This window comes from Triticum urartu, chromosome 4A, assembly GCF_056163025.1.
Source record: "Triticum urartu cultivar PI428250 chromosome 4A, HENAU_Tu73, whole genome shotgun sequence".
Classification (NCBI taxonomy): domain Eukaryota; kingdom Viridiplantae; phylum Streptophyta; class Magnoliopsida; order Poales; family Poaceae; genus Triticum; species Triticum urartu.
The window spans coordinates 16,424,863-16,437,776 of record NC_141876.1 but is presented as its reverse complement, the minus strand read 5'-3'; the positions used below and the strand labels follow the sequence as shown (position 1 = coordinate 16,437,776).

General features: G+C 42.3%; 1 protein-coding gene across 1 annotated transcript; it reads right to left on the bottom strand.

Annotated features, from left to right (window-relative positions):
• Positions 1-11,060: 11,060 nt before the first annotated feature.
• On the bottom strand, positions 11,061-12,914 carry LOC125550281 (tRNA/rRNA methyltransferase (SpoU) family protein). Its single transcript, XM_048713244.2, has 4 exons — positions 12,552-12,914; positions 12,179-12,461; positions 11,941-11,991; positions 11,061-11,501 (listed from the first exon to the last, which is right to left on the bottom strand). Exons 1-4 carry the CDS (start codon positions 12,818-12,820, stop codon positions 11,082-11,084), a joined length of 1,023 nt encoding a protein of 340 aa, XP_048569201.1. The 5' UTR covers positions 12,821-12,914; the 3' UTR covers positions 11,061-11,081.

Below are 12,914 nucleotides of genomic sequence, written 5' to 3'. Positions count from 1 at the left end.
AGTACGTACTACCACCACCGCAGCTGGTTGCAACTGGTCCCCTCATATTTTAAGAATTTTTTTGATCATACATTTACGTAAATAAAATTAAGTTTTATATGTAGTAAAAATAGTACCATTAAAAAGTTCTTTTGAATACGATCAATATATTTTCAGAATTGCTAAAAATTGGCGTCGGATTTTTAGGCATGCAAGCTGAATGTCTTTCATGGCAATTTAAGTTGGCGCGATGATGGTAATTTTAGTTTGCAAGTACGGCAATTTCCTGATAAAAAAATGAACTGAGGCGGTTTGTCATGCTCGTCAACTAACCTTGTCATCGTCTTCAAACATATTTCGTCATGAAAAACATTCGAGTTGTCATGTCTAAAAATTTGGCCTTCGCTGATATTCCGGTCCTATATTTTTATGTCATATCAGTTATATTTTACAAGCCAAATCCAATTCAAAAGCCCTTCGCCTCTGGGGATGGGTAGAGTGGAAGGATGCCACCGAACCTTTGGATCGGCACTGCTGAAGACCGCGACCTCTTTGTGGTTGCACCCGCGTCACCATTGGTAATTGCCACACTGCCTGATTCTGGAACTCTTTGTGGCTCCATGGCCTACGCCTTTGTGACGTTGCACCTAAGATCTTCGAGCTCTCCCGCAAAAAGAACTCCCCGGTCCAACTAGCTCTAGCAAGTAACTTCAAGATTTCATGCACCAATATGAGTAATGGCTTCATCCTTGCTCACATTCAATAGTCCACCAACCCCCTTGCAGGTCTTGTTCCAAACATCTCCTTAATCAATGTAATGACAAATATTTTGCCTTCTTCAAAGAAAAATCTAATTTAAAATTTAATGCAAAATACAATGGGGCCTAATAAACCGGACGGAGGAAGTGCGTCTTAGGTTTTCGTTTGCGTACATAATTTATGCTTGCGCACGGGACACAAATATTACAACTAACTTCTCATAAAGTTTTAAAAAGCTATAGATGCACCTTTTTAAACCACAACACTGAAACAAACGATACAAGCATAATTGCAAATAGGCCAAGCTAATCTACGGTCGCATAGACTACTTTAATCATGTTAGAACAACTCTAGCAGAGTTGCCATAATGCATATGAGCGCACTTTAAATGCATTTGAAGGTTGCGGAGGTGACGCGCAAACTTGGAGCCGTCATATTGGCTGCCTCCATATATTTTATTTTATTATCTTCAATTTTTCTGTTGCATCAATTCAATAGTCACACACTCAATTGGAGGGATTAAAACACCGATTTTAGCTAATACTGCATTACAAAATTCTAGGGGAGAAAATCGATTGGTGACATCTTCATTTCATAGGTTAAAAATTTGTTGTTTTTATTGACTATATCATGATTTTGAGCCACACCATGTCGATGGTGGCACATGCATACGTGATGATTTAACATGTCCTATAGGAACGGTGGTGTGCCTGTCGAGTGAGCTCGTCTTCGTCCCATTCACGCATGCAGTCGACGAGGGGGGGGGGGGCAATTCATCTTGGTGAATGTCATCATCTCCATGTAAAATTTGCTCCATATGATGCGCTCCCTCTGTACAACCAAGTCCGCATATTTCTCCCCGTAATGGAGCCAGATGGCGCGGTCCCTCTTCACTGCCAACACCTTCCCGTCGGCAGTCCCCCTGAAGATTTCGCTGGGGCGGACGGCCAAGGCGTAGGCCTAGCACTCATCACGTGCCTCATTAATAGTGTCGCAACATGGTGGACGATATGATCTGCGTGGGTGGCTCTCTCCTTCCCATACATGATCTGCACGTAGTCATGCTCGATATCCCAAACAATGACATGTGTTTTGGGATCCCAATCCAGACATTTATTGGAAACGGGATCCTCCTGCATGGCCTCCAGTGTGTAAAGGCGACCCTTCTCCTCGACAATGAGGGAAGCCATCTCCTCCATTCTCTCCTCGTCCAGGATTCACTCCTCCTCGTCGTCAAAAAGTGGCACTCAGTTTGGTCGTCGGGGGAAGTGGCATGGCTACGGGGTGGGAAGTGGAGGTTATGGACATCATGATATGATCTATTCAGACATGGCGACGAGGAGGGAGATGGAGGTTGTGGGCAGTGGTGTTGAAAGTGTAGGTTGTGAGCTATTTGGCCACAACGACACTCTTTTTGTAGCCGCGGGTGACGACGGGAAAACATGGCGGCCGATGGGAAAATGTGGTGGGAATGGCCACGATCAGTTGGCATGTGGCTAGCCAGCTTTAATTGACACGCTTCCCAATGCCATGGCGTCTGCCGTCTGCGTCATTGACATGGCGAGGAGATGGTATGCGCGGGAGGCTGTGGAGGGAGACGAAACTTCCCTCCCACGCAAGTGGTTGGCGGATGGAACGCTCTCCAAACCAACATCCCATAACTTTTCGGATACTTGCGGGCTGTATATGGAGCGTTCTCCATATCAAGGGTCGAATGAGGACTCTACTTGAATATCCTTTTTGTCAAGATCATCCATGTATGATTATTATGTCGACCGACCCAATATACAGACTCTTCTAGAGTTGTTCTTATTTTGACGAGCCTGGCCATTCCTGCATGAGTGCGGTCTTGGATAGAACGAACAATAGTGTTGGCTTTTGCAATATGCAATTGTGGTGTGGGTCTCAAAGACCGCCCTGGAGCATGAAATATATTAGTCTAGTCATGACCATTGTTTAGCCGGCTGCGACCACATTTCTCTTAATTGAACGTTGATGGTACCGCGACCACATTTTCAACATATAAAAGCCCGACATTTTGACCGTTTTGCGTGTTTCGTCTTTAACATTACAAAATTACAACAATTTATTTGTGTTTCATTATGTCTACATTTAATTACTTACGGTGTTTATGAAGTTGACATTACATGGCTATAAACTCCTCTACTTCTGACAATGATAGTATAATGATACGCACGGTCGTCGCCTCGTCAAAACCTGTGTCCCGACGCGGCGGCTAGAAGCTGGAAATTAAGCTTTCGACGTGTCCCGTAGCCGCTAATTGGTCAGGTGACCTGGCCTCCAAGGCATGGATCACGCACGTACCGACTCCTCAGAGCCAAATGCATGATCCCGGCAAGAAAATCAACGTACAGTACTTTGTTCATAGGAGCGCTTGACTTTCCCCCCTTTTGACGTGCTAATGTCTGGAAGGTGGAAATTCAAGAAATATCTCTCTCAAGTCCATAGACCGGCCTCTACTTTATAGATCCTTCGCCGAACAAACTTATCGAAACACCTTTGTTCGTACACTATATCAAATAACTAGTATTACCACCAATCCAAAATACATATAGATCTTCAAAGAACATTGAACACCAAGTTCATACTTTGATCTTTGACCATCTATTGTGTATCTCACAAAACAACACTTGCTTCCACACACTCATATTGCAACCTCCTAACGGACCGTTAACTCGCTCTTGTGACGAGGATGTGTGTGCACATTCCTCACTTTCATTCATGTCTGAAAAGCCACATTAAAAAGAAGTCCTAAAAGGTGCGTTTTTTAATGAGAAAGAAATCCATATTATACTCCGAACTGTCATGCTTGGTTAACAAAATATAAATATATGGTTTCATATTTTGCGTACATATGAGTTTATTATAAGGATGTGGGCGAAATTTTGTACAACAATATTCCTTATATTTATGATTTTTTCACCTTTTCTGAAAACACTTAAAAAATGCAAAGTCTCTATCCAACACGGGCTATGTTTGATGTTAAACAGACTTATAAAAGTTTACGTTTTATATGGTCAGTTTCATAGTTTAGGATTACAAAAGGTGAACCTGGCACTATAGTTCAGAATATAAAATTGACTTTCTTTTCCTTGAAACCATGATCTACAAAAAGTATGTTTACTGTATTCTGAAAACGAAAAACTCTAGAAACACAAGAATTGAAAAAGGAGAAGTAAGATGACATGGCTAGTCTTGAGACCCCCGAAGGAAAAAAAATAGTGTAAGACCCATGTGATTTATTTCCACGAGGCTTGAGCTCGTGTTTGAATTCTTTCAAAATTTCCATGAATTGAGTCATTGCATATACATCCTCATTCGTCTAATCTAAATGGCATCTAGAGAAAAGGAACGCACAAGCTTTACCAAATGTGAGACACCCATCCTTGATCCGACAACCCGTGTTCAGTTTTTCTATTCTCACTCTAAGTAGTCTTCAAAGGGGTCTGTAGTTTTTTGAAAGCCTGTCAACAAAGTGTGCTTGTTATAGAAGAAACTAAATGCTTTGGACCTTGCAAACTAGTACTTGCTGTACCACGGAGGTCAAGCCCCATGTTTGCTGAAATTAAGCATTTGGGTCGGTTCCACCGGAGACCACACCATCTTTGTAAAATGCTTCTGAGTTTTTTGACCGACATTTTACGTTGAGTGACCACCCTTTAGTCGGTTTGTCAGGGTTTGAAACGGAGCCAAATTTCCAAGTCTTTGTCAAGTGGAATAATTCAATTCTGTGTATGTGGAACACACGCCCATTCATCGGACTTCTTTGTCAGGATATGGGTATTTTTGGGTCAAGTTCAAGCACCAGGCCAGGTACAACAGTTAATTAGGAAAAGGTAGACTTCTTAGCACGTCATTAGTTTTGGATCTAGCAACATTTCCCTGTTTTGCAAACAGGTGACGCCTGAATATGCATTGTCATCTCAGGAAATTTTGTGATCTGACACAATGTATATGGTTCAAAAGTCCAGGTTCAAGGTCAAGGGTCCTTAACAAAACATTCCACTTGTTAGCAAGGCACCGGTATTTTCTTTCCAGTTCTCATTCAGGGAAAAAAAAGTATATTTCAGTTCCATATTTACGGCTCCATGTGCATGGAAACAGTACGGCTTGGGTGTTGACACTAGTAGAAAACAGGCCTATGGTCACGGGGCAGTTTTCACATTAGTCCCGGTTCAATCACGAACCGGAACTAATGTGAGCATTTATCCCGGTTCGTACGGCTAAGGCATTAGTCCCGGTTCATCTGGGCCCTTTAGTCTCGGTTCGTGCCACGAACCGGGACTAAAGGGTGCGAGGCCCATTAGTCCCGGTTGGTGGCACGAACCGGGACTAAAGGTTAGACCTTTAGTCCCGGTTCATGCCACGAACCGGTACTAAAGGTCCCATTTTCAAACTCTACCCCCCCCCCCGGTGGATCGCCTTTTCAGTTTTTTAAAAAATAAAAGAAAATGATGGAAATGTCAAAAAAATAAAAGAAAATAAGTTTCCCATGTGATATGTGGTCTAGTTGTTGGGAAAATTTGCAAATGTGAATTTTGACTTTATTTGCAAAATCTCTAAATTTGTAAAAATGGGCATAACTTTTGCATACTAACTCGGATGAAAAAGTTTTTTATATGAAAAATCATCTACTCGAAAAGTTACATTTGAATTTAATTGGGAAAACCTCGTTAAACATTTTCAAAATCCTCAAAAACCTAACAGAAAAAAAGTTACGGGGCTTTTAAGATCTGGAGTGGAAAAAATCGAAAAAAATTCAAACAGTGCGCAAACTGTGGTCAAACTAATTATTCTATAATATTAGTGTTACTAAATAATTATTTCAGTTATTTCAATTTTGGTCAAATCTGGTCAAACTGTGGTCAAACAATGGTCAAACTAATTATTCAAGAAATATTAGTGTTACTAAATAATTATTGTTTTTTAAAACAATAGTTTCAAACCAAAACAGTGAAATGTGTCACTTCATGCTCAAGCAAAATTCCTGAAGCTTAATAGGATTGACATCTTACTATTGTCAGGAAAACAACAAGTACAGACTTGGAGCGAGGGAGAATAGAACCCGGAAGTTAAGCGTGCTCAGGCTGGGGGAGTGGTAGGATGGGTGACCGTTCGGGAAGTTAGATGATTTGGAATGATGAGGGGTGATTAGAGGATAAATTAAGAAGTGATGAGAGGTGGTGATTATAGACTAGAGGTTAAAACCATTCAGAAATTTGAAAATAAAAAAAAATCAAAAAAAATCAAAAAAAAAATCATAAAATTTCCTTTAGTCCCGGTTGATGTTACCAACCGGGACTAAAGGTGGAGCTCCACGTGGCCGCGCCCTTTAGTCCCGGTTTCAGAACGCCCTTTAGTCCCGGTTTCAGAACCAGGACTGAAGGCCCTTTTTCTACTAGCGTGAACATTCTTTTCTTTCGAAAACAAGAACATGCTCTCGGCATCTGCATCGACCGATGTACACAACCATTCACAAGTTTAAAAGCCACTGCTTTTTGCCAAGTCACTCAACCCACTTGGCCATCAAGGAGGAAATAGGAGACATACCAGAACAAAATCTGAAAATGGTGCCCACCAAAACAAAAACAAAAACCGTACCAGAGCTCGATGTCGACGAGAGAGAGATAAGAGGGGTCCCCATGAACACACCTTGGATGGCTGCGATGGTGTACACAAACAAGAGCAAGAACAGCCAGCCACGCCCTGTGGCTTTGGCTTTGGCGTTGGTGAGCGGTGAGTCGGAAAATTGTCTTGTACCACCAAGGATTTTTGGGCTGCTCACCTTTGGTTCCCATGTCCTGTCGCATCAGCATTGTTGGCATCAGCATCAAGGATCTTCCATATTCTTGGATGTTTTTGTCCGGTTTAACCCGTCCTATTCATGTTCTTGTCCATGTGATTCCAAGTATTATTTGACGCATTTCCATGATGGATCTACGCATGTATGTTCTGTCATAAATTAGGATGTCTTCTCTTGTTATGTGTGTAAGTAAAGCCATCATCAGTTAAGGTAATAGTCAAGAGCTCACTCATAAATAAGCAGATCTAAAAAGAGGACTATCATTACGAGTTACTGCTACAAACTAAGCTTATGGTTCAAGCAACCATAATTCACAGTCGTGGGCTCCAGCTCTGTTTGTTTGGTATAGGATTATGCCCTTGACATCACACTCAATCAGTTCAAAATACAAAGCGGCATAATGAGGGAGCAGACCAGCTGGTGAGGAACTGAGGGCTATGGCTGAATATCCCCAGAAATATGTTCCATCCCAATGGAAATGTCATTTGAGACCTTCTCAGAAGTAATCTTTCAACATGCCAAGCAGTGATTCCGAGAGTTTTTCAACACATGGGCCTCGAGTCCACCCAAATTGGATCCCTGACTGAATAATGTATCCTTTGAAGTTTAAATAATTGCAACAAGATATTTTCCACCATCTCGCAAAAAAGTCGCAATTACCGCTTCTGGGGAGACTGACACATGGGAGGCACAATGGCCACATGGGGGCATGGGCAGCTCTTCCCAGCAAACAATGAAGGAGGAAAATGTTGCTCAAATTTTTTAAAAAGGAGGAAAATGTCGCCAATAATAATGTGTGGAAAAGAAAGAAAGGGAGATGCAGCAAAGCAAAGGGAGTACAACTCAGATGCATGCACGCATCAAACTCCAACCTAAGCTGCAACCAGAAAAGGTTAACTCACATGATCTCTTTCCCAGATAGGCTAAGGGCCAACCTGGCGGCGCTTGATTGGGCAAATGATGCACCAACCAGTGATCTCCCAATGCTAATTTTCTATTAGTTCTCATAGATCTATCAAGAGAAAACAGACAAGCCGAGCCGAAGATTGTAAGGTACATCAAGATGCTAAATGGCACACCGTTCTGGAACAGCACCAACTCTACATGATTAATGCTACTAGCAAAGGCATATCTATTGGACTCTGAACTTTAACATGGACAATTTGAGAAATTGCATGGCGATGTGCTGGCCACTAGACAAAAATTTGCCTAATATGGCCATACTGATAATGTAGATTATCTCCCGATAACTAAAAGATATGAACCATGCGACTCTATGATATGGAAGCATCTAGGTTCCGTGTAACCTTCTGATCAACATCGAATAAACATTTCATATGCGTGTGTGCGCATGATTGGTTCACAGCTAGTTTGCGTTTGTACTTCTCCACATGGGAGGTCCAAGTAAAAGCACATGGCTACTTCAATAATGTTTGGAACAGAAATACTTCAACAGATAGCATGAAAATTGCAGCCAGTGGATGGGCATGGTCTAGAGCAGGAGATAGCATGCAAAATGATGTAGTGGCTCATGGACAGGGACATGCCCAGGCTGTCAGACAGAGTAAGAGGCTAGGCCGCAATACTTACAGTGCTTAGCAGGGAGCTGGCCAGCAGAAAACTAATGGACTCGGGAACCATCCATATTCATTTCTGAAAATGAACACTTGATTACTGTAACTGATCTCGAAACAACATAGCTTGTAGCTTGAAAGTGAAGAAACCTATCACTTTCAGAAAAGCAAAAGCACGGATGGGGACATCATGCACAATGACAACAAGACCACTTAACAAAGGATAGCAGGAATAGGAGTTCACGATCGTCGTTTCACCACCTTACAAACAAAGTAGAATCTGCTGCCTGATATTTTAATTATGAGTTACTCTCAAAAGCTATTAACACTTCACAATTAATACGAAGCATCCAAAAGGGCAAGACACAAGCTGGACTAGCTATCTATTAATAGAACCAAAACAAGCCAACATAATAGGGTAAGACATTTCCAGCACTGCTTACCTAAATACTAAATACACGTTAACGTTTCATTGCTTTCTCCAACTTCTTGACTTCTTAATGTTCCGAAGTGCCAGACAGCACATATGAACCAACTTCAGCTTTATTTCTTGAGTTTGGCTTTCTTTTCGTGGATCAGTCAGTACAGGTTGTCAAGGTCCCAGAGCATTTCATTCTATCTTAAATTTGTCATCAGTCACTAGTACTTCGGTAGCAAAAAAGTTATGATACTACGATGTAGCTGACGCTGCATTGTCGAAGTACTGGCCCCTATTTAAACCAAGTGGGTGATTGCTCACCAAGTCAGCACACAGTCCACACATTAAGTCATGCATCTTTACTTGCAGTACACATTGCATTTGTTTCCAGTTGCAATGATCAGGCAAAACAATGCACTAACCATTTTGCTTGAATGAATGGGTGGTTCAGCGGAAATCCCATCTCATTCAGGCAGTAAGAGGTTTATATACTCGGAGTGTTCTGCCTTGCAAGAGAAATATATTACTTAATCAAAGTTTTTAGACAAGGTGTGGAAGCTTCTAGCACTGGGTCTATCCTTTTAAGAATTTTTTGACAACTTTCTTGTGCTATTTTTGTTTCAGAAAATACACATTCAGTGTAAGATGAGCAGTTTTACACCAGCATAAACAAATAGTATCATAAGAGAAATAGAAACCCACTTATCAGTTATAGACGACAAACAATGAAGGAGCGCAAGAAAGTAGTTAAATAGGATTATAATTTCCAAAAACGACAAAATGATGGTGTTAATCCAAGGAAAATACGAAAATGTATTATCGGATAAAACAGTCCTAGAAAACTGTTTTACTCCACAATACAAAAGCAATGGATCACAAGATACTGTATAAGGTGGCAAACATTGTCGCAGTCATATCAATTATCACAAAGGTAAAATGTTGTATGTGCTCATAAAATTCTCTATGAAGTGGCAAAACAAGAGCCTTGAAAAATAGTGTTGTTCTGTCAAAGACCGCATCCAAATGAATCGAAGTGCACTACCATCTTGGTGAATGACAGACGTGCATACATCTACTACAATAATGGAACACCGAAGTTTGCAGATGAGTCAGCATGCTCTTGTAAGTTAATAAAGCAAGTATTCGCCTGAAAGTGAAAGCCATCCTTTCTTTAAACACTGACTATTAAGGTCCAAAACGGGTTGAAGTGTCGCCAAAGCAACTTCATAACGTGTCTTATTTGAAAACAACACCATGTCTGTTCAGTCATGGTGGATCACATGCAAGAGTTATTAATAAAAACCATGGAAGATGTCATTGTTGTGTAGACATATTGCCAGGAGATTTGCTGATATCGTTTATCAATAATGATGTTCTATTTCAATTACTCAACACTAGCACATATCTATGTCGCTCCTCCACTGAGTGGCACAGGACTTCCAAGCATTATATACCCGCACATCTATTTCTTATGCCCTATATGGCTTGGCTAGAACAGTCAGCAACAGTTACTGGGCCCTAGTTAACAAATTATTGAACTTTTCTCTCTATCACGTACCATACATCAATAGTGAAGGCAAGCCTAGGTCAGTTGGTAAATGTTCATATCAAATATTCCAAGCATCTGACATCACAATTGGCAAAACGATTCAACAGTTAGCTGATAAGCAAATTCTACTACTTCAGTTCCACAGACAAACACTTGGGCCAGACAGGTAGACATGTCAAGTGCAATGCCTCAGTTATGCCGGCTACTGGGCCTGGCCTTCTGATCTGGCTGAAACGGGGCACCGGGTAGAAAGATTCTTGTGGCAAGTGTAAGGCATCATTTATGCCGGTTAATCGGAAGGCGGGCAGCCCAGCTCGTCTGGTAATTTGAAAAGCTTATAGCCAACTTTAAAGAGAACGTTCTCTGCCCACAGTGTTAAACAAACCTTGATTAAAGCTAATAGCTGTTATACTTAAAGCTGGTTATTTTGGGTCAAAGATACCGCAATAGTTTATGGTTGAGATTTATTTATCATGCCGAAGTTATTTAAATACATTGGCATTGTCATGAGTCCAAGCATCGTATGTTGCCCGCCGATTGTGGATACGATTCCAAGGAGCAACGGTAGGCCGACTGTGGCTCTGGAGATGAGAGGGAGAGCATAAGTGGCTCTGGAGTATAAGTGAAATAGTTTGAACCATTTTGTCAGTCTTTGCAGTTTCATATGGGCTCATCCTTGTGGCAGACCATTGATTAAGCCTTGCAACTAAGACGTATTGGAGGATCAGTAAAACTACAGAAATGCATGACAGTAGCAAGATCCATGAGACAACCATCTAATTTGCAGTAGGGAATGTTTCTTGTTCATTGGAAAATACATCAAACAACCTGTTCTAGTGAAATAAAGTTATATCTTGCATTTTCTTTAATTTCTAACCAACATCTTGCATCACACTAAATGGTATGTTTCTTGACTTTAAATTAGATGTCAGAAACAAACACCCACAAAAATATATATGAACTGGACAAGCAGGTAACTTACGGAGTTGAAATTCTGCTATATGTTTGCTGTTTGGGTTGTAACATGAATAAAAAGATACCCCCAGCAACAGAAACATTCAGAGATTCAAAAATACCTTCCATAGGAATGCTTACAAGATCACAAGCTTGGACGGTCTCTTCAGAGAGGCCATTGCCCTCACTTCCTAACACTAAGCATAGTGACTCACTCATCAGTGAGTCTGCAAGCTCTTTGGACAGCACATGGGTTTTTTCAGATCCATCACTGCTACTTTCTGGATGGCCTGCCAACATCTTCATGCCATATCTAGTTACCAAATCATGCAGATCACACCAGTTGCCAGAGATAATTGGAAGCTGCAAAGAGGCTCCACGAGCTGCACGAAGAGCCTTTTCATTGAAAGGATCACAGCAAGCCGGAAGAAGAAATACCCCATCCTGTTGGTTGTTTGTCTTACATGTTAGTAAGAATCAACGTTCACAAGTGAAAACTGAAAAGAACTAAATGCATTTAGCAGACACACAATCCCTGAATCAAAGATACATAATCAGTGTAAAAACTACATGTTTAATTTAACCCATCACAACCAACTCAACCTACTTTTGCCTAATGAAGCATCGACTTAGAAATATCCTTAATGCCACTAAGGATTATACTATCACCCTCTTAAATGTCTGGAAACCAAACAATTGCATGCTTTCAGTTCTATTGCACGTCATCTTACCTTGCTGATCACATAAGTTTTAAATAGATTACTGAATATAAAACAAAAGTTGTCATAGTTAACTTCATATATACAATAACAGAAGAATGTGTCATGTGAATCGCGCAAGCTCCAGAAAGCATGTACAATAGCTGAAGGAGAAAATGGCATACCCATTTGAACGCGCAAGCTGACCTTATCAACGTTCCAAGGTTACCCGGATCCTGCCAAGTATCAGAATCACAACCGGCATCAGATGCGCTGTACAAAATTCGAATCCGTGCTTATGAGATGTACTACTAATAAACCACTTCAGAGCTCAAATAAGCAACAGCCCCCAGAGATATGCCTCATTTTCTACACAAAAAGTCTGCTACTGAACAATGGCGGGATGTCGCTCATCGTCTTCACCTGAATCCCATCAAGGACTAGAATCCTCTTTGGAGACTGGAACGACGCGTCAAGACCAGCTCCACCCTCATCATCACCGAGGTCACAGAAATGCTTAGGCATGTGCATGACAGCAATCGCCTCGGTTGAATCAACCGACTGCATCCCGGAGATCTTCTTCATCACAGTGGCGCTGACATACACAACATTGCCACCAGAGAGCTCATGCAGTTCACCCGGGACCTCTGCGCCGTCCAGGAGAAGCAAGCAATCGATTGCGGCGAACCCAAGCCTGCAGATCTCCCTGCAGCGGACAGCACGGAGGAGGAGCAAAGAATTAGAAATGAAAGGTCGCTGAAAAGGATCAGAGCGACGGGGCGGGAGAGAAGGGTACAGGATGGGGGCGAGGCCGACGAGGACGAGCCGGCGGCAGGACCGTCGGTAGGCGGCCGAGTCCCGGAGCTTCACGCAGTGCTTCACCAGGGGGTTCGCCACGCTCGCCACCTGCTTGCGCCTTTGCCCGACCCGGAGAGAAGGCGGGTTGGACGCGGCCGTCGCGGCGGCACCGGGAGCAGCGAGGCGGCGACGGCGGAAGGCGCGCACCGAGAGCGCCGGGGAGTTGAACGCCGACGGCGATGGCGGCGGGGCGCGCGCCAGTAGCATCCCGGCGGCCGACGGTGGCGTGGTATCGCTCGCTCCGCCAACTTCGCTTCGGGGGTTCAAAGCCCGCCTTATCTACTTTGCGCTCAACGTGTCA

Bases quoted from the DNA above. Each gene is read 5' to 3' on its own strand.
- LOC125550281 (XM_048713244.2), bottom strand. From the start codon at position 12,820: ATGCTACTGGCGCGCGCCCCGCCGCCATCGCCGTCGGCGTTCAACTCC. The intron at 11,992-12,178 runs GTGAAGACGATG...GATACTTGGCAG, and splicing joins TAGTCCTTGATGGGATTCAG to GATCCGGGTAACCTTGGAAC. The intron at 11,502-11,940 runs GTATGCCATTTT...AACAACCAACAG, and splicing joins CAGCTTGCGCGTTCAAATGG to GATGGGGTATTTCTTCTTCC.